The sequence below is a fragment of the Gymnogyps californianus genome, chromosome 22 (assembly GCF_018139145.2).
Source record: "Gymnogyps californianus isolate 813 chromosome 22, ASM1813914v2, whole genome shotgun sequence".
Taxonomy (NCBI): Eukaryota; Metazoa; Chordata; class Aves; order Accipitriformes; family Cathartidae; genus Gymnogyps; species Gymnogyps californianus.
In genome coordinates, this window is record NC_059492.1 from 5,299,362 (window position 1) to 5,326,812 (window position 27,451).

At 54.9% G+C, this 27,451-nt stretch overlaps 2 protein-coding genes across 2 annotated transcripts; both read left to right on the forward strand.

Annotated features, from left to right (window-relative positions):
• The first annotated feature begins 11,645 nt into the window (after positions 1-11,645).
• Positions 11,646-23,689, forward strand: RNF19B (ring finger protein 19B). Its single transcript, XM_050909995.1, is given in 10 exon segments — positions 11,646-11,924; positions 11,927-12,272; positions 16,884-17,089; positions 18,750-18,894; positions 19,352-19,514; positions 20,185-20,299; positions 20,818-20,958; positions 21,292-21,499; positions 22,287-22,418; positions 22,923-23,689. Coding segments are annotated over 10 exon segments (2,151 nt in total). The 5' UTR covers positions 11,646-11,698; the 3' UTR covers positions 23,392-23,689.
• A 1,338-nt stretch (positions 23,690-25,027) lies between these two features.
• TMEM54 (transmembrane protein 54) lies at positions 25,028-27,345 on the forward strand. Its single transcript, XM_050910050.1, has 6 exons — positions 25,028-25,040; positions 25,672-25,865; positions 26,442-26,501; positions 26,680-26,868; positions 26,963-27,097; positions 27,253-27,345. Exons 1-6 carry the CDS (start codon positions 25,028-25,030, stop codon positions 27,343-27,345), a joined length of 684 nt encoding a protein of 227 aa, XP_050766007.1.
• Positions 27,346-27,451: the final 106 nt, after the last annotated feature.

A 27,451-nucleotide genomic window follows, 5' to 3' on the forward strand; every position in this document is an offset into this window, starting at 1 on the left:
CAACTCCACTGCAGTGAATGTTTTCCAGTTCCTTTGGCAGGGGCGCACACAGGCACTTACAGGCACCTACCTTGTGTTTTTCTTCACTCCTTATCTGGTACCATTGAGAGCAGGCAGGGCAGGCAGCACAGCAGCTGAGTCAAGGAGAACGGGTTGGTGTGTTCCCACTGCTGCCTGGGCCACCCTGGAGTCCCCTCTATCCTCTCCCTAAACCCAGGCTGAAATTTCCTTCTGCTGAGGTAGCCGTTTGTTTAATAGCTGAGGTTACTTGAGTAATCAATAGTTCTCTGGTTCCCAACGGAAACATTATCCCTTTGGCTAAATCGGCATTTCTATCTTTGCTATAAACCTAGTCTTAACTCTCAGCTCTGGATGGATCTACGTGCATTCCCGACCTACCTGCGCAGAACCCTGCTCCTTTTCTTTCCTCCTGCCAGCGTCGCTTTTTCTCTCTGAGGTTAAGCAAGAAGGGCTGGAAGCACACGGAGAAATTGCTGGAGCTGTTTGACTCTCTTTGGTCTCAGCACCTCTCTTAGCTCTGCCCCAACATCTCATTCTCTGTGCTTGCTTCTCTAAGGAGGGCGGTGAGGACAGAGTCAATGGGATCCTCATGGCCAAGGGCATTGCTGATATAACTCCCAGTCCACAGGCTCCAGGAGAACTTGGTTCAGCCGCTGTCAGCAGAAGAAAAACTGTTCCCATCACACAGCAGGACCCGTATCCCAGAGAACCAGGGCTGGAAGACAAGGTGCCCATAGCAAGGCTCCATGGCTGCAAATAAATTTTCCTTGCAAACAGGCAAAGGCACTGACTCCCTGGAGCTGGATTTCCACTGGTTCCATCCCAGCAGCCAAAGGCTGGCTCTGGGCTCCAGTTTCCTCTGACTGAAGGAGGCCACAGGGTTTGTTCTGCTGCTGGGGCAGCTGAAACACCCTGCTGTGCATTGTTAGCGTCTCTACACATCTCTGTTATTTCCAAACCAGAAAAGGTCACAGAGACCCAAGAGAAACCCACTTCCCTCCCTCACTGGAACTCCTCTTTCTGCCTTGCACATGCTTTTGTTGCCATCTCTTGCTTGCCAAATGCAGGAACAAACACTGGGGTTTGGCAAGGCTCAAAGCCTTGGCTTGTTGGATGGTGTGCTGGGAAAGAGGCATTCTTGGTCCTCAGCCCGGGGACAGGGCTCTGCTCCATGTCCACTGCCAGGTTCTCCAGCTGCAATTTTGGTGCTCATCCCATGCTGAGAGCACTGTTCTTACGTGTCTGGGGATGGGCAGCACCCCTGGGTGCTGAGCTGTGAATCCTGCAGGAGATCCATGGAAAGTGGGCGGGAATAGCTGGAGCAGGACCCAGAGCTACGTGAACCCCAGCATGTTGCTGTGGCTGAGCTGCACGTACAGTGGGAAGCACAGGAGTCAGCGCTGCCTTGAGAGGCTTTTCCCCAAAAATGCATGACGGCAGGGGGGCAGGGAAAGGCAGAGGGAGGCCACGTAAAGTCCGGCTGTCTCTGCTTTGTTTAAATAGGGCCGTTATTGCCAACAGTTGCCCCCTGAGAGACTGCAGGGCTTATGCTGGGGAGGGATCCTGTAACTCTGGAGACAGCTGGGAGGCACTTGGCAGCTACTGCTCTTTCAGTGGCAGGCACTGGACTTTTCCTGGTGCTCAGGCGAACTGGGATGGCAGCCTGGATCAGAAAGGGCAGGGCTGGGCAGATGAGAGACGGTCATAGCTGCTGCTTCCCTGTTAGAAGGATGCTATGGAGCAACAGCAGGGCCTGATTTCAGAGAAGCCTTTGAGGTCTCAGTGCACGCTGATCGCCCCAGAAACCTCCTACTCAGTTTTCTGCTGTGCACAGTCCAGCCTCCTCAGACAGCACAGGGGCTAGTTTGCTTAAACACTGGCTAAGGCAACCCACAGATGATATCAGCCCCAGAGAGGGAAGAGGGTTTCTCACGGTGGTGAAGGGGTGAGGGAGAGGAGGGAGGGAGAAGAGGAATTTCCTGGCTGCAGTAAAGGTGGGCTCTGCTTGAAGAGAAGTTAGAGAGAATGGGCTTGTGGTCATGGCGTCAGACCCAGGGAGGGAAGGGGTGGGTCAGTGGCAAACCCCGGCAGGACAAACCCCGTTTACCTTTCCATGCTGGCCTAGGAATGAAGGATGCACCAAACTACAGCTCCCCTCTCCCCTTGCCCACCTTGTTCTGCTGCAGAGAGAACAGAGCCCTGGACTGAAGCAGGCTGAGGGCAGGGGCTTGGCAACCAAGGGTCAGGCTGGGGAAAGATCTCATCTGAGACAAGGGAACCCTGATCAAGCTGATTTTCAAAGTGAGACACTCATACATTTCCCACCTGGTTAGTGCTGGCTCAGCCCTCTGGAAAATGACACACGTTTTCCTTTCTGCGGGGCCAGAGGGCTGTGCTGGGAGCACTCTGCAGCTCTCCCGTCCCGGCTGCAGATGGGAGGTGCTGCTGGCAGGGTCCAGAATCACTCTTCTTTCCCCTTTTGACAGCTGTTGCTGGTTATGAAAATGGGAATGTTCCCCAGCCAGTTCTCGGCAGGAACTGCCCTTTCCAGGGCTGACCGCATGGGCTGTTTCTTCCTCTTCCCACCTCCTGACAGTAGTCACAGATTTGGGTATGTTCTAGTCTTGGCGAAACACTGCCCTTCCCTGCTCCTCTTCCTCACATGGCGCACAGGAGAGGCCCGTGGCCTGTGAAGGGGGGATGTTTGTTCCTTGGCCTCAGATCAAGACAATTCTTGAGTCAATTCGCTTCCCAAAGCACAAAAAAAGAAATAAGAAACGCTGGGACCAGTCCTGCTGTGGGGATTTATACCCCAAGCTGGCAGTCTGCAAGTAAACCTTGTTCCTAGCACAGAGACCCTGACACCAGCTACCATCCCCTCTCCCCACAGTGCAGGAGGGAGATCACACCTTGCAGGAGAGCGGTAGGGACATCACGGCATCTTGCAGGAAAGTAATTATTTCTTGTCACATCTGGTACAGGGGCCAAGTGAGTGTCCACAGCATGGACAAGGGAACACTGGGCAAAGCTTAGCAAAGACAGGAAGGAGACAGCAGGGCTTATTGCTACTGGAAGCTGTGGGTATCCAAAGCTTAGCAAGATTTGCGAAGGGGTCAAGCATCTCTGTAGGCAGAGACTGTGCAGAAGTTACCACCGATTACAGCTGCAGCAGAGTAGGAAACCCTGGGGTTCAGAGCTTAAGCCAGTTTCTACGAGAAAAGAGCAGAACTAGCAGGAAAGGGCCACGCCAGCTTACTTGCACAGTCCTTGCAGCAGCCAGCATTGGCTACTCAGGGGACACTGATGGCACAGAAGTGGGTGGATTCAGGCCACATCCTATCCAGCAGGTTGAGAGTTCCTCAGAAAGCCCAAATGGTGCAACTGAGCTAATTCAGAAAGAAGTCATCTGGTAATGCCAAGGTCAGTCTGAATAACTCCTTCCACTCTCTCTTCCACTTTTGTTGCGTGGTGAGGCAGGAAGCTGAAAACTCCCTGGCTGATTTTGGGACCCCAGGCAGAGGTCAGCGACCGCCCTGGTTCTGAGTAACAGATGAGTGTGTTAGCACCGACCCCCCTGTGCTCAGTTCCTTCCCTGACTCCTAACTGCACACAACGACAGAATTTCCTTGCTCTTTATTTCAGAGCTCAGGGAAAATTTCTGCCACCAGCGCTGAGTTAAATAAAATGTTGGTAAATTCAGGAGGAAATGCGGCTTCATGCAGCAAGGCGTTAACCTTTGGAATTGCTTTGAGAGTTGGTTAAGATAAATATGATAACTGTCTTGGAAATATCCTGATGGTTTTATGACCTTTAATGAAGTCTGTACTTCTGTACCCAGACAAGGGTCACCAGACTGCTCCAAGACACGACCAGATCCCCTTGGAGAGATAAAGAAAGAATTCTCTTCCTGTCTTTCCCTGTCCCGTTGTGATTGCTATTGCTCATTTTTTTTAAAGCACAGGAATTGCCCCAGGCCGAGCAGCATGGCTGGAGTGCTGAGCACACCACATGGCCTGCTCCCATGAACCCCACTTTGGTATGAGAATGATTTCTGTGTTACGGCACTTCTGGAGGTGCTGCAGTGGTACGTGTTTTGGAAACTTTGCCTCCGAGACAAAGAAGTGCAGGGCTGTTACTCAGGGGAAAGAAGTACCACGTCTGTGTCCTCAGGAGCAGACGGCAGGGTTTGAGCCCCATGCTAATATTCTCCCAATGGTCCTGAACATCTCAGGTCTCTCCGTGACCTCCTGGCAAGTGAGGGAGTGTGGATGTTTCTCTTCCCCTGCCAAGATGAAAACAGTCCCCTTCACTTTTCTTATTTTTTACTGTCCCCAGCCCCTGTGCAGGGCTGTGAAGGTTGGGTGGTGGCTCTAAGAGGGTGTTATTTCACAGTGACCTCCCCATGGCCATTTCTGAAGGGGCTCCAGGTAAGGAGAGGCCCTGCTGAGCGCAGTCATGCTCTTGTCCTTGAAGTTCTGCTGAGACCTTTCTCTTCCCAGGTGTTAACTGGTGCTTTGTGGGACTGGGACTCAAACCTCCTTTGAGGCCAAGCAGCCATAGGGACAGGCTACAGCCACCACCTGCCCACGACAGCAGGTCCCCCTGGTGCTCAGTTCACTGGAGCCTTCTCCCATTAGCAGGTCACTGCGAGCAGTGGATTATACCCTGGCAACAGGGACACTGCAACATGCAAGCACCAAAACTGCAGTGCCTGCTCCACTACACAGCAAAATAGGTCGTGCATCAGCAAATGAAAAAGGACAGATGGTGTCTGCTAATACAGCTTAGTTTATGGCCTGCAGGATTAACTCACTAGTTGTCATGTCTGCAGAAAATAGGAAATGGGTGGGTCAGGTGGAGGAAACGTGTGGTGTGCCAAGCCCTACCTCTGTTGGTAGGATGCACCAGCTGGAAAGGATGTCAGAGATGCTGTGAGGTTTTGAGATGCTGCTGAAGGGCTGCCAGTGTCTCTTTGGGGGTCTGGCCACTAGAGCTAGTGCCTCGTACCAAGCCTTCCCATCCAGCTCCGATTCCCACACTCCCACTGCAAAGGTCAGCACTGTAGCGAGAAAGATGCTGAGCCGTGCAGGGATCTCCAGCAGAGACAGGGACACCGTTTGTGGTCTATGCGCCAACAACGGCTCTGCAGGAGAAGCCCACGGCTTCCTGTCCTGCGCCAGCTGCAGGACAGCCTGCAATTCAGCCTTTTGAACTCCCAAGCACCCACATGTCTGCAGGAGTGAGACAGAAAGCTGAGGCAGAAGCCTCAGATCGTTTCAATGCCTTCTCTGTGACACACTGTTCTCCTTTCCTGGAAACCAGGCCAGTGCCTCACTCTGTTCTCCTTGCAGAAATCAAGCCCCATGCCAGTGCTCTAGCTTCTCTGCATCTGCTCTCTTGAGGGCAGAACAAACTCTTCCTCAGTCCTCCGCAAATGGTCCTCCTGAAGATTTCACCTTGATCCTTGCTGCCTCTGCTGCGGCCAGGTTTGCTCACATCCTGCAAGATGCCGAGCACCCCGAAAAACAGCTGCCATCAGGGAGTGAGCAGAGAGGAGAGCCTCCAGAGCCAGTGCTAGGTTCCTGCCCTGCCGTGCCATCTCCATGCCTCTTGCTGGTGCACCTGGCTCTCCCATTGAGTGCCGGGCCACCGCCACCCTGGCACAACATGCCCCGGACAGGCAGCTGCCTGCTGCTATTGGAGGTGTTTGTCACCCCCACCTTCTCCTAGCCACAACCAGCTGTCACAGGCACTGGGGTTTTCTGCAGTGACTAATTTGCCTGTGTTTATGCCAACACCAAACACAAAATTGTCTGTTTAACAACTCGGGTGAGGAGGGAGTCTGGCTGCTTCCTTGTACTGTAGGGATCAGACCAGCACTTTCCTGATGGCAGCACCCTACTGTGCTAAACCTTCTCAGTTCTAAATCCCCTGTCATTAAGCATAGCAGGTCACCAGTAAGAGTGAATCGAGAGCGGGGATCATTGTTACTTCTATCTCCAAAGCTGTACAGTGAGTGTGCAGGACAGCAGGTGTCTAAAGAAATCAGAACAGCCTGTGCTTTTATTACAAAAGGAAATGCTTCTTTTGTAGAGGGGAAAAGCATGTCAGATTACTACTATAAGTAATTGCTTAACACTCCCTACCTTTACGTCATTGCTGAAGTAGACGGTAGTTATCTCTGCATCCCTGTTCGGGGTCTCCTTTCAATGCACGTGTGTCAGCGACGGGGCCAAGCCCATGGCCCTCCTGGCTGGCTGAGCCCTGGAGGAGACAGGATGGTGAGCTACGTGGGCACGCAAGCCTCCAAGTTCTTCCCCCTCAGAATCTCCCCACCTCCACCTCTTTTACCAGCTGCTGACAAGACTTGCCATGTGTGTAGGCGGCTCCCAAGCTTACAAGATGATCCCTGCTCCCCCCACCTCCATCCATGAGCGCATTCAGGATTTCGAGGAGGGGGAGCGCAGCGTTCCTCCGTCTGCAGGCCTGTTCTGCAAGGGACACGCGATGCTTTTAGAGAGCTCCATGTGGTAACTCTCTCCCAGGATTTCACATGACAGCATCTTCCCAGGAAAGTCACAGCAGGGAGTGGAAGATTGCTGTGCTGTGCATGTGGGTGTGAGGAGGGAGCAGAGTGGGATGGGGAGATGGAGGGGAGAGGAGGTGTAACCACAGAGTAAACCAGAACAATCCTCTTGGAAGAGCCTTGATTTTCTGATCCCAGGGCTCCCATCTCCTGCCTTTTGCTCTTCATTTAAAAGAATGTCAATCCTTGTTAAGTCCAGCAGAGAAAAAGGGAGTCAAGCAGAATCATCTCTTCCTTCCCTGAACACATCTCAGGGGACCACAAGAGGCAAACAGAACATGAACTAACTAGATCAACCCAGAAAGTGTGTGCAGATTTGCACACTGGGGAGAGCCCTCCCCAGCCACTGGTGTCTTCCCTGGAGAGACATAAATGGCCGTTAATGACATCTCCATCTCAGAAATGATCAGAGTGCATGTCATTACAAACCAGTGTTTCCCCAGGGCCCTGGCAGAAAATGACCCCAATGAGCTTCAGTTCTTGAATACACAGCTGCTACCTCGTGAATGCAAAGCATCTCTCACCACAGATCTCAAAGCTCTCAGAGTTAAGCTTCGCTGAACCCATCTTACAGACCAAGACTGCCATCCCTGCCCTGCACACAGGGGAGCTGGGGCCCCCAGAGGAGAAATTAAGGGAGGCCCACATGCTCCTGGCATGACTCTTCAGGGCAGGGAGCCGGGACGAGACCCCCCCACTGCACCTCTGAGAGGTTTAAAACTACCTTTGTGCTACTTGGGTCTGTCTGTCCCTCTCACCTTCATCTAGATGCTGTGACTACAGCAACCTCTCAGGTTTGTCTGCAAGGTCACAGCATGTACCTGGCTGTGCCCCGTGGTGGGTCCTCAGGAGACAGACCCTTGAAACCATCATCTGCATTTTGGCACTGGTGAATCCCGATGCATCTGGATCCCTTTAACAGCCCTCGCTGTCCCACCTGAGCAGGGCCAAAGGTCTCAACCTGCCTAGCGAGACCGGAGCTGAGTCATTCCAGAGTGCCCCTGTCCGGCAACAAGGAAGAATTCCTGGTGTAAAGCTGTTCCCCTCCTTCCCTCATTTCATCATGTCTGCGGCTATTTCAGAAAGCAGCAACATGAGCTGGATTTTCTCTAAACTCCATCTGCTCTGAAACACAGCCTGTGACCCATGAACATCCGCCCATCCCTGCCTGGGTAGAGAGGGAGAAACCCTGAGGAGACCCATGTACTTCTAGAGAAAACAGTCTGTTCCAGGGAGGGGTTCACACCTCAGTGCCAGAATGACCTGGAGGTTTCAGGCAGATGGAATCTGTGTGTGTCCCGAAATAGCTGTTTCAACATCTCCCTGCATCCCGCAGGCCAGGGATAAGAGCAACAGGCAATTATTTACCATACCTGTGATATCTGGGTAACCAGGAAAGGGGGGGGCGGGCAAAGGGGACATGGTAGGAGCCAGAGTTTCTATTTTATCGGCTGCAAACCAAAGCCGGCATGCCTGCCTGCCAGCACCCCACCGCAGCAAGATCCCCGGCCGCAGCACACCCCAGGCCCTCCATGCAAATAGTCCCAGTCTGAGAGTCGAGTTTTGCAATCCCTTCCCGGCAGCCAGCCTCTGCTTTCACTCTCTGAATTACGAACGGGAGTTTTCATTACATCACCAGAGGCTCTTCCTCCTTGAAGCCAGTGACAGAGCTGTCACTCTGCTTTGCTGGGGGGGGGGTTGGGATGTGGGTGGCTGGGGTATTTCCCTGGAAAGTGGCCCTGTGCCTCCCAAAAGCAGGTTCAGCCCAGCCCAGCCTCCCCGGCTGCTCTGTCCAGACTGGGAACGGCACCGGGCAGTGCGGGTTGGCTCCAACTGGTGCCTGGACAAAGCACGCCCTGCACTGCTGCTGGAAGCCTTCCTGGGAGATAGGGCATCTTCAGGTGGCTTTAAAAGTCGCCTGTGCCAAATCCTGCCCTGATTTAAGCAGCGGGGTCGGAAGTTGGCAGTCTTCCAGCTTTCTGCCAGCGTAAGCAAGAGCAAATTTGCCTGTCGGAGCTGGGATTTGCGGAGCGGTTCACTGAAGCGTTTGAATTCCCCCCCTTTCTTTTTTTTGTTTTGTTTTGTTTTTTGTTTATCTTTTCAAATATCCCTCAGTTAAACGGTCAGACTGGTGATGGTTTCCCTGCAGCCCCAGGGAGGGACTGATCTGATCTCACTCCCAATCCGGTGACTTTTCCAATCAGCCTCTTTCCTCCCCTCCCTGGCAGCCCGCTTCCATGCCCTCTCCTTCCCAGCCCCAAGTCCTGGCTGGGTGGTTTTTTTTCAGTTTGAATCAAAACAAACTACCGGGTTCAAAGTGCTCCCTCATCAGGAACATGCTGAGCAGGAGCCTCTGCTCCTGGCAAGGGCTACGGAAACTCGCCACGGAGAAACACCTCGGCCATGCAGAACTTGTTTTCAAGTAGATGGTATGTCTGGACCACGGCAGGGTCAGGACAGTTAGAAGTCTGTATCTCTGAGCTCCATAAAAGCACTGAATTCCCTCAAACATATAAAGACTGGCAAGAGGTCTGCGCAGCTCGGGAGCAGGGAAGATGGCTCTGAAGTCAGTGGGAGCCCTTCGGATTTACCCTGGCCTCCCCCAGCCCTGTTTGTATCATGATTCCTCATATAAGGGAATGAAGAGTCATTTCTGCCCCATCAGCACGTTGCGAACTAATGCCTTTCCCAGGGACTCCAGATGGTTTTGCTCTCTGTCTCTCTGTTTGTGTCTGCACTACTGGTAATTCAGGCCTGTCTGACATTAGCTTTTGAGATGAAACCTGCCCACAATTAGTTACAGTCTGTGCTCTTGCGCTGCAAAGGACGTAGGGCTGAGCTGTCAGAGCGCTGTCTGGGAGATCCGTCCCACACACAAGTCCTGTTCAGGTTTCTCTCTTTCAGTCAGGAGTGTGATTTTTCTAGTGAAATCATCAAACCAAGACAGTCTCTGCTACAGATGGGTAGCGACAGCCATTTAAAGATGCCTCATACCTGGCTTGTCTCAGACAGGAATAGCTAATTTCAATATAATCTTGTTTTACACCGGTACCACATCTCTCCTTTCTTTCTCTGGCCTTCCTTTCCTGCCAGTGAGACGGGGAGAGGATCCCTTCACTCCGCGAGCTCCACATCACAAGTGTCAGAGAAATGCTAAGCATCTTCATGCCTGCCCATGACTTGCCAGGGACCGGAGCTCAGCAACTCAACACTGCTCAGGGGCAACGCGCTCCACAGACACCCTTGTAGCATCCCTGCCTCTCTTGGAGCAGAACTGTTTGGCTCCCTTGCTAAATTAGCTTGCTAATAACAGGGTTCTTGATCCCAGGCAGGAATTTAACACTCTGAGGCCAATCCTAAGTGTTGTCCAAAACTTCCAGCTGGGCCAAAGCCATGTGTGTTGTGGCAGGAATGCCGGAGCGCAGCAAAGGTGAGGAAGAGCTGACAAATGTCTCGGGAACATAAAATCTAGGGAAGGACTTGGGTGCAGCAGGCATCTTGGGATAAGCACTAAGTGAGGGTGTATGGCAGGCACAGAATTAATGAAGAAAAGCGCAGGGAAGGTTAACAGGAGAGCTGAAGGGTATTAGGAGACGAGGAAGCTTCATTTCTGTGCTGTTATGCAGGTGATTTACTCCCTCTGTGCCTTCATTCACCCGTCCATCAAATGGGGAAGCGTCATCATTATCTCTGCTGTACAGACAGGCACGGGGTCTTTGCCTACAGCAAGTCAGGCAGCGCGAGCACCGAAACCCAGGTGCTTTCGACTGTCAGCCTGGGTTCGGTTCGCTAAACCTTGTTCTCCATCCCAGAGGCACGGAACGGGGCCCTCGGCAGGCGGGAAGGAGCCTGGTAATAACTATGCAAATAGGCTTTGCTGAGAGAAATTATTTCAGGAATGGCGATAGCTGGGAGACAGTGATGAAGCCACGCTCGTCTCATCACATGAGTAACTACAGTCTGTCCAGTCAGAAGCTGACAGTCTACAGGGAAAGCAGCCCCTTCTGTGCCGATTTAACATGCACTTCATAGACACAGCAGATCTTTCTGCTTCGCCTCCCCTGCATAATAAGAGGCAGTGTCCTTCCCGTTAGCTTATCTGCCTTTGAACGGGAGACAAGGTTGGCAGACCCCTGTGGGCACGGGGGAACCCTGGAAGGAAACGGAGGCTTTTAAATTTCTGCATGACTGCAGTAAGAATGTGGGTTGTAGTTTCAGTGCCTCTGTATGAAAGAGACTAAACCCTGCGCTGGGGGAAGAGTTCCTGAGTGAGTAAATCTCCACACGACTCTTCACAAATATTATAAAGGAGGGCCAAACAGCCAGGGACAAGATGCCCCAGCAGGATGAATAAATTCAGGGGGGCCTCCTGAAACCATTATAGACCCCCCTCTCCAACAAGAGATGTGTTAAAAAACAGACTGCCCCGGGGGAACAGCCCTCCACTTGCCCCCAGGAGAGCACCAGGCTCCTTCACAACTCACCATTAGCGCCAGGCCTGGGACAGGGGGAAGCCTCTGGCTGGGTGAGGCCAGCAGGCCGCCATGGCCCACCCTGGGGTGGGCAGCGATGCTCCGGGCAAGCCCTGCGGCCCTGTCAGCGCCGAGGGCGGGATGCTGAGGGGAGCCAAGGTGCTGAGGGGAGCCGGGCTATGGAGAGGAGTGCGCAGCACTACCGCGCTGCCCCGTGTCGCTGAGGTACTTCGGAGGCACTCGGGGTACCGCTGCCGCGGGACGGGGACGGGAACAGCCGCCGCCGCCGCTGCACCGGGGCCCGCGGGCTTCGGGCCTGCCCGGGGGCTTCGGGCCTGCCCCGGGGCGCTGCCCGCAACCAAAATGGCGGCGCCGGCGGCCGCGCCCGCTGACGGGCGGGGCGGGGCGGGGCGCCTGCGCAGTGGGCGGGGCGGGGCGGGGCGGGCGCGGTGCCGCACTCACTCGGCTCCGGGGCCGCTGTCGTTGCAGCGCGGCGGAGGCAGCGCCCGGAGCCCCCCTCGCCCCTGGAACGACCCTCGCGCGGCTCTGCCGCGACGCACGGACCCTTGCCGCGGGCGGACACCGTCGACTGGCAACCACCGCCCCGGCCCCGGTAGCCATGGGCTCCGAGCGGGACTCCGAGTCGCCGCGCTCCTCCTCCATCCACTCGGCCGCCGCCAAGTGCCCGAAGCCCGGCCGCCGCCGCCGCCTCTCCTTCCAGAGCGTCTTCTCCGCCGCCGCCGCCTCCGCCGCCGGCGGCCGCCGCCGCACCAAGGCCGAGCCGCCTCCCGCCGCCCCACCGCCACCTCCCGCCGCCCCGCCGGCCCCGCCGCCCCCACCACCGCCGCCCCCGCCGCCCCCGAGGAAGCGCCGGTGGTCCCGGAGGGTGGCGGCGAAGAGGAGCTGGAGTGCCCGCTGTGCCTGGTGAGGCAGCCGGCGGAGAACGCCCCGCGGCTGCTGTCGTGCCCGCACCGGTCGTGCGGGGCCTGCCTGCGGCAGTACCTGCGGATCGAGATCACCGAGTCCCGCGTCAACATCTGCTGCCCCGAGTGCAGCGAGCGCCTCAACCCCGCCGACATCCGCCGCCTCCTCCGCGACTCCCCGCACCTCGTCGCCAAGTACGAGGAGTTCATGCTGCGCCGCTGCCTCGCCGCCGACCCCGACTGCCGCTGGTGCCCGGCCCCCGACTGCGGGTGAGTGCCGGGGGAGACGCGGTGTCCCGGTGGGGTGCTGCTCCCTCCGTCCTGGGACAGCCTGGGGCGAGGGGGGGGGATCCGCTGTCCCTGTAGGGTGCTGCCCCACCCATCCATCCTGGGATGGCTCAGGGAGGGGAGACCCCTGCCCGGGTGGGGTGCTGCCTGTCCCCAGCAGCTCCTGGGACAGCTGGGTGTGGTGGGACTCTCTGTCCCCATAGGGTGCTGCTTGTCCCCACCAGGTGCTGGGACAGCTGGGGATGGCATCCCAGCTGGGATGGTCCTGGACCCACTGTCCCAGTGGGATGCTCCTCGTCCCCAGCAGGCCCTGGGGATGGTATCCCACCCACTGTACTGCTGGGGTGCTGTCTGTCCCCACCTGGGTCCCAGGACAGCACGGGGGGGGTGGCGGCTCACCCCCAGTGAGATGCTGCTGCTAATACACACTTCTGGTCCTACCCAGTCCCGTGAAGAGCTCTCGTTGCAGGTGTTCTTTGCTTGCTTGGCAGCAGTCTCTTCAGGACAGTTGATGGGCCTTGGGTACCAAAATGACACTCTGCCTGTCCCTACTACCTCACTAGAGCACCAGGATGTGACCTTGGGGATTGTGGAAATACAGACAAATCGGGTACGAGTGATAGGACTTGAAGGGGGTTTTAGCTGAGCCATCGTTTCCCTAATTTAAAAAGAAAGCTTTTTTTCTGCACAAATGGGAAGTATGGAGTTTCCCGGCCGCATGTATCGCTGCGAGCCATGGGGACACTCTGCAGCTTCCGTGGTGGGGAAGAAGGAACCGTAAACGGTTACTTTTTCCCAGTGGGGACGCGAATGCATGGCACAGAGGAGTGATGTTGACTCATTAGCCATTGCCTAAGTGAGGAAATGTCTGTCCAGAAGTCAGCCCAGCCAAGCTTGATGACTTTATAGTTGTCTGCGTGTTGCTTTCATTTTCTCTTCTCCTTTCCTTCAAATGAACTCGGTTAAGTTTCTATTTGAGCATAAGCCAAAGCTGCCTGGAAAAGGGCTTTGTTCAGGAAACTTAGAGAAGTGCTGCGAAGTTTGGCTATAACTCAGCTTGAATTGCAATTCTGGGTAGCAAGAACATGAAAGGAAAGTCTGACCTAGTAGTCAGAATGGAAAGTGTGGTGGGAGGGTTGTGAAGATTTAATCAGAGCGTTGTAATAGCCTTCCTATGCAAATTGGTTAACCTGGCTCAGGTTACCCGTTTCACAGCCTCTGAGCATCGCTGTATGAGGACTTTTTTCTTCAGAGGGCAACGTTAATAGCAAACAACAGCTTTGCTCCTTTCTGAAGCAAAATCAAGTGCTAGATCTTTTACTAGCGCTGGGGATAAGATCAGGGAGATAGAGCTGGGAGAGGTTATGCTGCCCACAGAGCAATACCAGAGGGAATGCCCCTGCTGTTAACCAGCTAGAGAAAATCCGGTTCCTGCTTACCGAATCTCAGCTCTTTGGCTGCTGTGATATTTATCTGCGCTCAGGATAAGGTGTAAATGCAACGTGCGTCACCCGGGCTGTCTGGTTGGAAGGAGCCAGCCCCAGCACGGCCCAGAGGGCGTTGCCTCTTCGACAGTAACCCAGCCTGAGCCTGATCCGACCGTTGCTTTGGGGGGTTTGGGCAGACTGGTGTCACGCACAGCTCTTCGTGTGAGCAAAAGCCTCCTCCCTAGTTCGCTAGTTAGCAGGGTGAGCCAAGCGACGTGCACGGGCACCCTCCTCTGAGCTGCCCGGCAGAAGCAAGAAGCGACCCTGGGGTTGTTGGAGACGAGGCAGCTCTCACGGAGCGGTGCTGCTAGTGTGTCTGCAGCGCTCGAACAAAGGCTGTTGGAATCAGCCCTCCGGCGGGGAGAGGAATTAATCACCCCATTCATTCTTCCCAGTGAGCTTGTGTCGCTGTGCTTATGCGAAGTCAGGGTATGAATTATTTACAGTGGGCTTTCCCACCGTAGTAGTGCCGGTGTACCGAGCCAGAGCGGGAGCGTAGGGCTGGGGGCACGGCGATGCTCGGCACTGGGTGTCACCCACCGCCGAGGTGACGGCAGCGAGGGGCTGCTGAGCGATGGCGGACAGAACCCTGGGCGTGTGGCACGCAGCATCCTATGCCTTCCACGCTTACCGCAGTCTTTCGTAAATGAAAGAGCCTGGCTGTGCTGCCGGGGAGGAGGAGGAGGAGGACCAACACAACACGGGTGCGTGTTGCCATGGAAACACTGGTCAACTGATGCGCCATCAATCGCAATACAAATCATTTTCCATGTTTGCAGCTTTTTTTTTTTTTTTTTTTTTCCCTTGCTACGATCAGGTGGCGTCGCTGTGTAGTGTTTGTCACACTGCATCTCTCCTGGAAGCTTGGGAGAATAACAGAACCTTTAAAGAAACGGAGCTGTGTAGGCTGAGCTCAGTGAATGAGGCTGGAGGCAACTGGTGAGGCTCTGACTCCTGCGGAGCGGCAGGAGGAGGGACAGAGGCAACTCGCGGCCATCCAAGGAGTGGGCTGGAAGTGGAGCTGTGCTATTCCTGGGGTCTCGGGAAGACACTCGCTGTCGTTACTGCGTGGGGAAAAGTCAGAGTTTCCCTTTTCATCTGCTGGGGTTGAGCCTGGAAGTGGCTGTTTAACGCAGCGATGCGTCAGAGGTCAGGTGAAGAGGGGGCATGTGTTGGCCATCCGGATCCTGCCGTGGCTAATCGAAGGCTTCAACAGCCTCTTTCTAGTTGACCTTGAATTCGGAGATGTGTTATTTGTTTCCCTAATAGACAGCCATGCAGTTTGTTTCCCCACAGCTGTAGGCTTTTTCATTATATTTGTCGTTTGCAGCTCTAGGAATAAAATATAAACGGTGATGATTTTAATTTCTCATAGGATTTGCTCCAGTGTCTAAAAAAAACCCCTACATCTCTAGTGAGGGGTTAATTTGGAGCACAGGGTTGCTTAATATATTACAGTGAGCTTTCCAAGCCCGCTGTTATGATTTGAAATAGCAGTGTGTCATAACACAGCTGGTCAGATGAAGCTTTTTTTTTTACTTCTTGCCAGGGGTAGATCTTTGGCTGTATGATAGTGGCAGGGTAAGGATGCTTAGTGGGATCTTCCCTAGACAAGATGCGTAGGAGTCAATGTGGGTCAAGTTTGTCCCTCCCAAACCCCCAGGCCATCTGTATCCCGTCTCTCCTCGAATATTGGCTTCACGTGCAGGAGTGCGCAGCCATTGATGCACGCAGAGACCCTGTAGTCGTGCTTCCTGGCCCTGCGCTTGGCGCAGAGATGTTGTTTCTTTGGCGATTATGTCGTACCCTGGCAGGATGAAGTCGCTCAAACTCCCACGGGATGTGAATCATTGTGGTGTGACACATTCAGCGGTTCTCACGCTGCTGCCTCTGAGAAGAGGCAATACAACTGGAGCTACACAAGCTCTAAATATAAAACCTTAAATAGGAGTTAGTCTCCTCTGACGGCTAACAAAAATACTGAGGATGAACAACAAAAATACCCTTTGCCATCCTGGTGTCGCAGAACTGGAAGGCGCTTCTGGAATTGCTCAGTTCAACCTCTGCCAGTGGAAACAACCTCATCCTAGATGGCTGTAAGTCAGCTTTCCTATAGCGGTGCTTGGTGGTGCTGCTTACGCTTTTGTATACGCAGCACGCTTCCTTCTGGAAGCGTCACACTACTATCAGAAAAAGTGAGCTGGTTGAACCTGGCCTCCCTCTCTTGCGCATTCAGTTGGTTTTTCTCCAGTTTTGGCTTACTCTGGAGGCAGAGCATTGTTCTTCACTGCTCTTTAAAAAAAGGCAATTCTGCGGAGATCAACAAGAGCTTGATCTCCACGTGCAGCTATCTTGAGAGAGCTATCCTGAGATAGCTGCACGTGGAAACCCCTGTTGATCCACTTTTTTAGAATCATTCGGTTGATAGAAGTGCCCAGGACAACCTCAGCTTTCCTAGACTCCTCCAGGCCATATTGCATCCACCCATATGCCTGTCCTAAGGAACTGGGGTATGTGTGTTTAGCCACAGGTGCCTGGAAAGAGCAGCATGAGCCTGTCCTAGGAGCCTGAATCGGCAGAAACAGCAAGCTGTTAGCAGGGCGTACTGGGCAAGACAAATCTGGTCTGTGTGAATTGACAGTGAGAACTGCCAGCAGTCGTCGAGGAGAGAATTCGGTATTGTAAGCTGTCTGCGTAAAAGGTATCTGCCCCAAGTAACCCAATTAGCACTACTTAATTTCAGGCCCTGCAGCGCAAGCCACAGGACTGGAGAGAGCAGGAATTTGTCTAGCGCGCAGGCTGCTGTATGGACGGTGATGGGAAATAAGATGAAAGAAATGAGGTGGGAGAGGTGGGCTGACCGACTGCACTGGCTGACCTGCCCCGTGGGGCAACGTTGCTGCAGGCTCCAGGGGTAAAAGCACGCGTCGCTCGGCGTAGCCTGCGAGCTCACTGCAGCAGCTCTTCAACCAGCTGCTTTGAGCAGAGCAGCTCAGGCAGCGATAGCCTCCCGTGCCACCCTGGGCAGGCTGAATTAAAAGGATCACTGGACTGTTGCTTGATAACTTTGTCTTTTACTAATTCACCTGGTGTCTTCCTTCTCCAGTTACGCGGTTATTGCCTACGGCTGTGCCAGCTGCCCCAAGCTGACCTGCGAGAGGGACGGCTGCCAGACGGAGTTCTGCTATCACTGCAAACAGATATGGCATCCCAACCAAACCTGCGACATGGCCCGCCAGCAAAGGGCACAGACGCTCCGAGTACGGACCAAGCACACGTCAGGCCTCAGTTACGGACAGGAATCCGGGCCGGGTATGGATTCACACGTTTTTTTAGTTACTCAGTGCTGCAGTTATGCCCGTGAAGCTGAGAAAGAGCCACCTGCGTGCAAAAACCCCCTCCCGTCAAAGCAGGGGAGTGTTAGAGCCCTGTGGGGAACGCTGCTGCGTGGCACAGCTGAGGGTCCCCGGCAGCCGCGGGTGAGAACAGCTGGGAAACTCAGAGTCATTTCCCCTTCTCGTGTGTGTTAGAAGAAATCTGGCAGGCTCCTCCAAGAACGCAAAACAAATCAGTAGGTGACGATGTGCTTTGGGTCCTTCCACGTCATGGAAGCTCCCCTCATCCGCCCCAGCTAAGCTTGTGGCTCTTTTGATCTTGGATGTTCTCGCTTCTTGCTGTTCTAAACCCTGAACAAATAGGCACTTTTTACATTTGCAGCTTCAAATTTGCCTGCTGCGGTAGTAAAGAGTAGCATTCACGCCTAGCTGAGTGTGGGGAGCCTCACTCCGTGCACTGTTAGGTGTTAGTAATGTCAGGTACAGAAAAAAATGCCAACCCACAGACTCCTACACTGCCTGGTAGGAGCTGCTGTGTCTGCTGAGTTAGTGTTTGTTAAAAATAATTGTATTGACTCTGGAAGTGGGCAGTAAGGCCATTTCATAAAGTCCTGCCCTACCCCCAAACAAAACACCCTGCTTTTCCTTCTATGTCAGGAGTTTAAATGTTAATACGCTTACTTAGAATGGAGCTGTCGTGGGTGGTTCAGAGGTGGCTTAGTGGTACGTCAAGGTTCAACATGCCCCAGTTAGAGGGCCTGATAATGGACAGCATAGATACTACCACAGCCTGTGGTACAAACCAGCAAGCAAAAAATAGTTTCTGAGTTTTTTCATCCTTTTAAAGGAGATCCCTGCCAGGAAGAGCTTAGCACTTAGCCACTGAAAGGGAGGTTCCTGAGACAGTGGTTTTTCCCCACCCTGTTCTTGCTGGATTCAATATAGTGATTAATAAGGTGCGAGCTGGTCTCAGCAGCTGGATTTCATATTGTTGAGTGGTGCAGAGGCTGCCAGCAAAGCCCTGAACCACTGCGCAGCCATTGCGTAACTGCGATCAGATGACGCTTGAATTAAGGAAGAGATGAAGGACCCTTATCCTGCTCTGCCAGCAGCAAACTGGGGACTGGACAGCCCCTGCACCGGACCCCATGTGCGGCTGCAGACCCCGTTCCCCTTTTGGCTGCTGTTGAAGGCCAGGTTCGGAGTTTCTCCGGTGCCTTGTTCTCCCAATTGTTCTGTCGTTCTTGGCCCATGAATCACCACAATGGAGCAATTTAGTAATGGTTCGTTCTTACGCTGTTGCCTTGGCTAGCACAGGGCAGGTATGGCTTGTTCCCAGCACTTAAGCATGTTCTGGAATACATCCCATTCAAGGCTAAAATAAGCTTTTTGAAGTGACTGTTGTTCTCAGTCCCTGCTGTCCAGGCAAATGGCTTTGGTGGGATCTGTCTCATCAATACTATCTTCTCGCTCTGAAGATAAACTAAAGCCACAACCACCCCCACTTTATCTGTGATTAGCAAAGGTGTTCTGCCCGCACAGAAAACAAGGGTTTCAATCCATAACGAGATCCCCCTCGTTGATTCTTCATACTCGCAGCAGAGAGTCCAACTCAATCCCGTCCTTCCTCCCCATAGCTGATGACATCAAGCCATGTCCGCGTTGCAGTGCTTACATCATCAAGATGAACGATGGGAGCTGTAACCACATGACCTGTGCGGTGTGTGGCTGCGAGTTCTGCTGGCTGTGTATGAAGGAGATCTCGGATCTGCATTACCTCAGGTGAGGAGGGGAGCAGCACGCCTGGGTTCCTGCCGGTGGGGTAGCACGCGCTTCTCTGAGGCTGTTTGGAGGAGTTCCCTTCGTGCGTTGGCCTTTCATCCTCCTGCCTCTCCAATCAGTCAGTAAAATGTTCTTCTTTCTGACCCAAAGATCTGAACTTTCTCCCCACGTTACAGTAGGAGGATGCTCTTCCACACCAAGTAAAGCTCCTCCTGATACAACTGTATTTGAGAGCTCTTGACATACTGGATATTAAACATAGTCCCAGTAGTGTGATAATCGCCTTGATGAGCAAATGAATCTTGATGGGGGAAAAAGAGGGAAACCTTTTCAGTGTTGTCTATCCGCTTCCTAAGTTTTGAGTTTTGTTCATGTGGAAGTTGAACTTGGGCTTCTCAGGAACACTTAGGAATTGCTGTGGTGTTAATGTAATTTTTTTTTTTCCCCTTCCATTAAGCCCCTCTGGCTGTACATTCTGGGGCAAAAAGCCATGGAGTCGTAAAAAGAAGATTCTCTGGCAGCTGGGCACATTGATTGGCGCTCCTGTAGGCATTTCCCTCATTGCTGGCATTGCCATTCCTGCTATGGTCATTGGCATCCCTGTGTATGTCGGGAGGAAGGTAAGTGTGGAGAGTACAAGGTTGGAGCTGAGGGATCTGGGGCTTTTGGGGTGTTTTCTGTACTTAAGGCATCTGACCAGAAATTTAGAGCTGGTACAAAGGGTGGATCTTTTCATAGAACCAAAATTCAGTTGTCTCTTGTAAACCTTGTCTTATGTTTTGGGCTTTGTGTGGGGAGAGGGAAGGTGGTGGCTGATAGCCCTTCAGGCTGAAGTCCTCTCAGATGCATTTTGCATTGCTCTTGTGCCTCTGCCTTGAACCAGGAGCACCCAAGGAGAAACCTGGTCCCTTTTTAACACATCCTGTGATGACGGGCTCTGTGAGACAGTGGCTGGACCCTGAGAATCACTCTTTGGCTTGCATAAGTCACTCGTGTTTTGATGCTGACCTGCTGCCCCAAACTGCGTGATACTGTTGTGTGTCCGTGCTGATAAAGAGGCGTTGAGAGGGAAGAAATGGCATGTCAGCGCCATATTTGTAGCTGTTTCTTTTTCTTAAACACAGACCCGCTTGCTAGGTCTGATCTGTGAGGAGATCTGTTGTCAAGATGAGGTTCTTTAAGGGCTAATGCAGCTGACAAGACTGTAAAATCACAAGCTTATTAATGTCTTCTGCTGGTGTTTGCTCGTGGCCAGGCTCTGTTCTCACCTGGTGCTTCTCCTTCTGTCAGATCCACAGCAGGTATGAGGGAAAGAAAACTTCTAAGCACAAGAGGAACTTGGCCATTACTGGTGGGGTCACTTTGTCTGTCATTGCCTCTCCAGTCATCGCTGCTGTCAGTGTTGGTAAGTGGACACAGTCCCTTTCCCTTCTGGTGGGCCAGTAGTCACTGAGACAAGTGGGTAGCCCAGCCCTGTGAGATGGAGGTGGCCAAAGGGCAGTTTGCAGACTGCTGCTGTGTGCTCTTCTGGGCACATCCCTCCATTTCACATCCAGGCTGCACATCCTCGTGTGCTTGAGTTGGCCTGGAGCCAGCACAGGGCTTGTCTGGAGCACCAGTTACCTGTGCCGCAGCCCATAGCGGAGTCCCTTGAGACATGAGCTGTCTCTTACCCATGGCCTGGTTTGGTGGCTGATGTCTTGGGGGTTCAGCTGAGGCTGTCTGCGCTCTTGGCGTTCCCTCGTTCTGCAGTGCAGCAGCACAAACGAAGGGCTCCACTGTCTATCCGCAAAGTTGTGAAGTAGGGCCTTTAAAAGCAGAGTAAACACAACTGGAAGTGTCCCTACCCCAAAGAGTCCTTTCTGTCTGCCCAACGCAGCTCAGCCTTAAGCTCCTCTTAACCCAGCGCATCCTACTCTCCAGGTATTGGAGTCCCCATCATGCTGGCTTACGTCTATGGTGTTGTGCCGATCTCACTGTGCCGAGGCGGTGGCTGTGGAGTTAGCACCGCCAACGGAAAGGGTGTGAAAATCGAGTTTGATGAAGATGATGGACCAATCACAGGTAAAGTGATCACTGGTGAAGGGAAGGGGGTGAAGCAAGACCCTGTCATTGCCTCTTGTAATGACATGGTAGGGGGTCTTAACTTTTCCCAAATCTGAACATCTGTCTTTACCTGGCTTTGGCTAGAAGCAGTTATTTTTGCTTCAGTCTTCTGGCGATCAGCTGTGTAGCTCTGAAAGCAAAATCTCAGCTCTTCCTTGCCATGGATGAGGCAGGGAGGCAGTCTGAGACGAGATACACGCTGCCTGCTGTCTGACCCCCAGCTCTGCCAGCGCCATCGCAGCCAGACGGTTCCCTTGCTGATTCTGATTCCTGTGCTCTTCTTCCCTGCAGTGGCTGATGCCTGGCGAGCCCTGAAGAACCCCAGCATTGGCGAGAGCAGCATTGAGGGGTTGACCAGCGTGCTGAGCACCAGCGGCAGCCCCACCGATGGGCTCAGTGTGATGCAGGGCAACTACAGCGAGACGGCCAGCTTTGCCGCCCTCTCAGGCGGCACCCTGAGTGGTGGTGTCCTCTCGGGAGGCAAGGGGAAGTACAGCAGGTAACTGAACTGATGGGCACAGCGAGAAAGGGGTAGAGGCTCCCAAGGCCTGTGTCGGTTGAGCAGGCTTATTTTGGGGTGCTCTCCAAGACTGCGAGCGGTCCTTCTTTGACTAGGACTCATGTCCTAGTATTTTTAGTTCTTGGTCTGTTGTAGAATAACCAGTCCCAGCAGACCAGGCTACTTCTGGAGTCAGTGCTAGGCTGGTTCTTGCAAAGAGGATAAAAGATAAGTTTCTGTCCCTACTGAGCTCCTTGAAACTGCAGAGCTGATGCCTCAGGTTAATTGGGAACAGCGCAGAGATGCCTGCTTGGCTTGCTTAAAGATCTTCCAGTCCTCTTATCCCAGTCTAGAGGCTTTGATGCTTCCTCTTCTCCAGTGGTCTATAGCAAGCAGGGTCACTGCTTTCCAAGTCAGGAGGTTACACCACAGTTTTCCTCTAAGCTTGCCTGTGAGTCAGTTTGCTGAGTAATTCGAGACACGTGTTGATATGGCAGCCAGGATATAATCATGGCTGTGCGCTAGATCTGTGGAAATCGTTTTTCGCAGGAGTTGCGTGAGTCATAGATATAAACACAACTTTACCTTCGTCATGGAAAACAGAATGGGTTTACCTAAATGGAGCCAAAAATGAGACTAAATGGGAGGAACCGTTGGGGTTAAACTCTGTCATGCCGAGGTGCGCCAGCACAGAGGGCTTCTTGCTTTCCTATGATGAACAGCAACTGTTTGGTGCCCCTTGGGGACCATCTAAGGCATTTCTGAGGAATCCTCTTCTTTCCTGCAGGCTGGAAGTTCAGGCAGATGTCCAGAAGGAGATTTTCCCCAAAGACTCGGTCAGCTTGGGGGCTATCAGCGATAACGCCAGCACTCGAGCCATGGCTGGTTCCATCATCAGCTCCTACAACCCCCAGGACAGGTAGGAGGACATGCAATGGTGAGAAGAGTGTTGGTAGTGGGTGTCCTGGAAAAATCTGTGCTCTGTGACGTGCTGCTGTGGGTGGTGAGATGACTGTAGTTGCACCAGTCCACTCTTGTGTAGCTGGCAAGCGGATTGATCCTTTTACTAGCACAGAAGGAGGACTGGGGACAATTTGGGAGCATCCTCCATGTGTGGTGTGGAGGCTGAGGAGGGGATCTGCAGCCCGGGACCCTCAGGGTCTGTTCCTGGCTGCTCATGGGGACTCTGGTGCTTTCCCAGTTCAGTTCCCGGCTCACAGCCTGGGGATGATCTTTGCTGCTGTTAGGAGGACTCAAGAGCAGCAGCGAGTGCTGTTGTTTCCCAGATGCTGTGGGGTGATGAGCAGCATCTTGCTCATGTTTGGGAAACGTGATCCTCCCGGTACAGTGATGCAGTGCCTGGTGATGACCCAGTTGAACCCAGTAACTGTACCCAGTAACGCAAGGGTGCTTGTTTCTGCAGGGAGTGCAATAACATGGAGATCCAGGTGGACATCGAAGCCAAACCAAGTCACTACCAGCTGGCCAGCGGCAGCAGTACGGAGGACTCTCTGCATGTCCACACCCAAATGGCAGAGAATGAGGAAGAGGAGGAGGAGGAGGAAGAGGATGGTGAGCAGGAGCAGACATGCAAACACCAAAGCTGTGAGCAAAAGGACTGCATTGCCAGCAAAACCTGGGACATCACCCTGGCCCAGCCTGAGAGCATACGGAGCGACCTGGAGAGTTCCGACAGTCAGTCGGACGACGTGCCAGACATTACCTCGGATGAATGCGACTCCCCTCACTCTCAGACTGCAGCAGCCTGCCCACAGACCCCCAAAGCGAGAGGTGCTGAGAGCCCAAGTGCCCACCTGAGCCACTGTGCCCAAGCCGAGGGCTGCAGGCTGGATGAAATAGTCAAACTGGAGTGCATCGAAGCCAGAGTATGAAGTGGCCTCCTGCTGAAAAGCACACTGCTGTCATTGCATCTTTTGGGGCAGGGTTGTGTCCGTGTTGGCTTCTGTTTGCGATTCTCCAGCTGGCTCCCCAGCCTCGCCTCGGGGAGTTGCTGTTTCTTACGTGACAAAAAAGAAAAAGGAAAAAAAAAAAAATCCCCCGCCCTCTTTTTGTTTTAATTTATTGGTTCAAGCTCTGTGAGGTGTGTAAGAGTGTAAATATGTACGTGTGTCTGTATGTCTGCAAACATCCTAAGGGACTATTTGAATAAAGACTCTGGTTGTCATTCGACTCGCATCCAGCTCATCCTTTCCAAAGATGTGCAGTGAATCCTCTGGCTGCCTTTGCCCTTTGCTCAAGCGTTTGTAAACACTGCCCTCGCCCAAGGCATGGGGAAAATGGGGGCATCTCCTCTTCTGCCTCTAGAAAGTGTGGTGTGACAGCCTTGTTCTGCCTGCAGTGGCAATGGGGACGGTGCGTGTGCCACACACGGCTGCAATGGCCAGACCCACTTTGTCCTGAAGCTGTAGCAGGGAGAAGTCTCTCTTCTCCCCATCAGGGAGGTTAAAAGAGCGGAAGGATGGGGACTAACGCTGTGCTGAGCCAAATTCCCAGTGCTGCTGGGTGTAGGGGATCTGAGGAGGCTGAGGGCTGGGCTGGTGGCTCCGGTGGGAGATTAGGGACAAGTGTCTTTGAGTCTCTGCCTGGGCCAAGCCCTGCCCCAGACCAGTCCCAGGAACCAGGGCCACATTGCTGTCCCTGTAATTAAATTGTTGGTGCCTCAAGTCTGCAACGTGCTTTGCAGAGAGCATTGCTTAGCAAGGATCTCCCACGAGCGAGGGAGGGCTCCCCAAAGCACCCCTGGTGCGAGCAGAGCTGGGTTGCTATTCTCGTAGCCACGTGGGCAAGCTGTTGTCCCCAGCCCCTCTCACTCGGTCTCTTGCTATCGGTAACTTCCCTGGAAGCTTCATTAGGGCGGTTGCCACCAAACTGGCTCCTCTGGGTCACCTTCTGGGAAGTCACCTTCTGCTTTTCCCTCTCTCCAAGTTGATCCCCGGTACCCGATGGTGTTTGTCTCTGCCCCACGGACCGGCAGCATCCCACCCTGAGGGACTGCCCCTTCCCAGACCCTCAGCCCGTGGCCTCGGACCTGGCTGGCTGGATCCCAGCATGCCACCATCACTTAGGGTGGACCGACCTGAGCGTGCCGGGGAGGTGGAGATGGCAGGGATGGATGGGGAAGGGGATGAGGCAGCGTGGCATGGCGTATCGGCATGGCATGGCATGGCACAGCGTGCCACGGCACGGCTGCTGGCTTGGGAGCAGGGGTGGGGACAGGGCTGTGCTTCCCCTCAGTGGAGGCAGGCGAAGGTGGAGTTATCCCTTTGTTCATCCTGGGGAGCTGGTCCGACAGGAATTGGAGTAGCAGTGGGGTGCAGCAGGCGAGCGGCTCCGGTGGCCTGGTCCTGGTCCCGGTCCTGGTCCTGGTCCTGGTCCTGGTCCCAGCCCTGGTCTTGCCTGGCCACGTGGGGACCCCGATGGATCCAGCTGCCAGCCCGGGGGGTTGAGGGCAGGGCAGGCCCCGGGGGCATCGAGGGGCTCTGATGGCCTGATCCTGGCCCGGTGAAGATGTGTCAAGTGGGTGAGTCCGGGTCCGGCATGGTGATCGTGACAGGGGGGTGCCCCAGCCCTGCCTGCGGCTCTAGCACTGCCTGCAGCTCCAGCACTGCCCTCCTGCAGGGGAAACTGAGGCAGGGAGGGAGGGGAGCCGAGGGGCTCGGACAGGGTCAGGGACGGTGCTGGGCTGTGCACCTCGGGTGATAGTGGGTGCATGAGAAGAGCGGCCCCCGGGTGGGTCCCGACGGGGGGACTCAAAGCGGTCACTCCTCAAAGCGCCAGGTGCCGAAACCCAGCGCTGGAGCTGTCGTTCACGGGCAGCTGCTCTCCCCAGAGCTTCCTCATCGCTCTGGGGATTCCCAGCCCTTCCCAGCCCCATCAGGGATGCCTCTCCCCATGGCTGCTGGCCCCACACTGCCGCCCCGGTCCCAGGAGAGCCGGCTGGAGCGGTGGTTTGCATACCTGGGCTGCCGGCGGCTGCCACCACGTAGCCTCCTGCCTCATCCCCCCACCAGTATGGGGCACGTCCTCTGGGGCTGTCCCCAATGCCCCCTGCCTGTGCTGAGCGTGGTGCAAGGGTGGGAGGGACAGCTCGGTGCTGGCCACCCCGCAGCGTGCAGCCTCCTTGCCCAGCCCTCCTCTCCCCTCCATCTCAGGCCACCTCGATCCTGGCAGCCACCAAAGGGTCCTCATGAAAACGGGCCTTATCCTCCTCATCATCGGGCACCTCAACTTCATCACCGGCGCCCTCATCCACGGCACCGTCCTCCGCTTCGTGGTCAACCCCCGGGACGTCATCTCCCTGCAGTACGCCGTCACCAACGCCGCCTCTGTCATCTCCGCGCTGCTGGTACCGCGGGGTGCAGGGTAGGGGGGTACAGGGGAAGATGGGGGGCGTGGGGGGTGTCTGGGGTGGGTGCAGATGTATGCAGGGTGGGCAGGAGGTGGGATGCAGGAGGATGCGGGATGGATGTGCTATGGATGCAGGGGGGCAGGAGGTGGGATGCAGGAGGATGCGGGATGGATGTGCTATGGATGCAGGGGGGGCAGGAGGTGGGATGCAGGAGGATGCGGGATGGATGTGCTATGGATGTAGGGGGGCAGGAGGTGGGATGCAGGAGGATGCGGGATGGATGTGCTATGGATGCAGGGTGGGCAGGAGGTGGGATGCAGGAGGATGCAGGACGGACAGTGCTCCGTCTCCCCTTCCCTGCTCTAAATAAGCCTTTCTACCACAAAACCAGCGGGGTTAAATGCACAGGGGCTTGTTACTGGGTGAAGGCTGAGGGGAGACAAAGCACTGCCCCCCACGATGCTGAATTGGCCAGATGAGCTTTCAGGGACAATGTCAAGAGGGAAAGGGGACCGATGTCCCTGGGGTGGGTGGGTGCCGTGCATCACTGACCTACCCTGTGCTTCCTTGCAGACCATCTCCTGTGGAATAGCTGCCCTCATGCTGTCCCGCTACCTCGCCCCCATGACCCTTGTAAGCTCCTCTGGCCCCGCAGCCCCTCACCCAGCACCCAACAAGCAGCAGCCATCCCATGGAGTGTGCACAGCCACCATGTCCCCTCGCTTGGGGACCATCCCCGGGGAGGGAGCCTGGACAGGCGGCCGTGCACGGCCCTGGCTCGCCGCACTGCCTCTTCTCTCCCCTCCTGCAGAAATGGGTGGTTTTCGCCCTGAGCACCAGCAGCAGCCTGGGCTGCCTGTCCTGCCTGCTGGGGCTGGCCGTCTCCATTGGGCTGACGCTGGGCAGCCAGGGCCGGGCGCTGCTGGCCCCCTGCACCGTCACCGACATCGCCCTTGCCCCAGTCTCCCACGAGTGCCCCTTTGATCCCACCCGTGTCTACGTGAGTCCCCAGTGGGATGTGGGCTGTGGGCTGTGGATGCCTGCACTGGGGATGGGGAGGATGCGTGGGGACCTGATGCTCCATGTCCCCGCAGAGCTCCATGCTGTCCCTCTGGGCCATCTCCCTCCTGCTCGACTTGATGGAGATCGTCTTCGGCATCCGCTGCCTCCTGCTCACCCTCGACCTCCTCCGCCTCCGCTGCTGCTGCTGTGGGGCGCACCGGAGGAAGGTGACTCCTGGTCCCCGGGCTCAGCACCGACCTGCTCCCATACAGGGCTGGGACAGACCAGTCTGGGTTCGGGGGCTCCGGGACAGGAGTAGGACTTGCCGACCCGAAGCTCTCGGCCCCCCGGTTCTGCTCTCAGCAGTCTCTCTGGCTTGCAGGTCTCCTTGCAGGCAGCCCCTGCGGAGAGCCCCGACCCCGGGCAGTGCCTGGGCTTGCTGAGGCTGGACAGTGTGGAAACTGCCCGGCTCTGAGCTGACCCCGTGGATGTGCCCCAGCCAGCCCTGTGTACAGCCCTGTGACGGGACCCTGCTGCCCCCCAGCCTGGCTATCGGGTGGACACATCCCCTGGACACCACC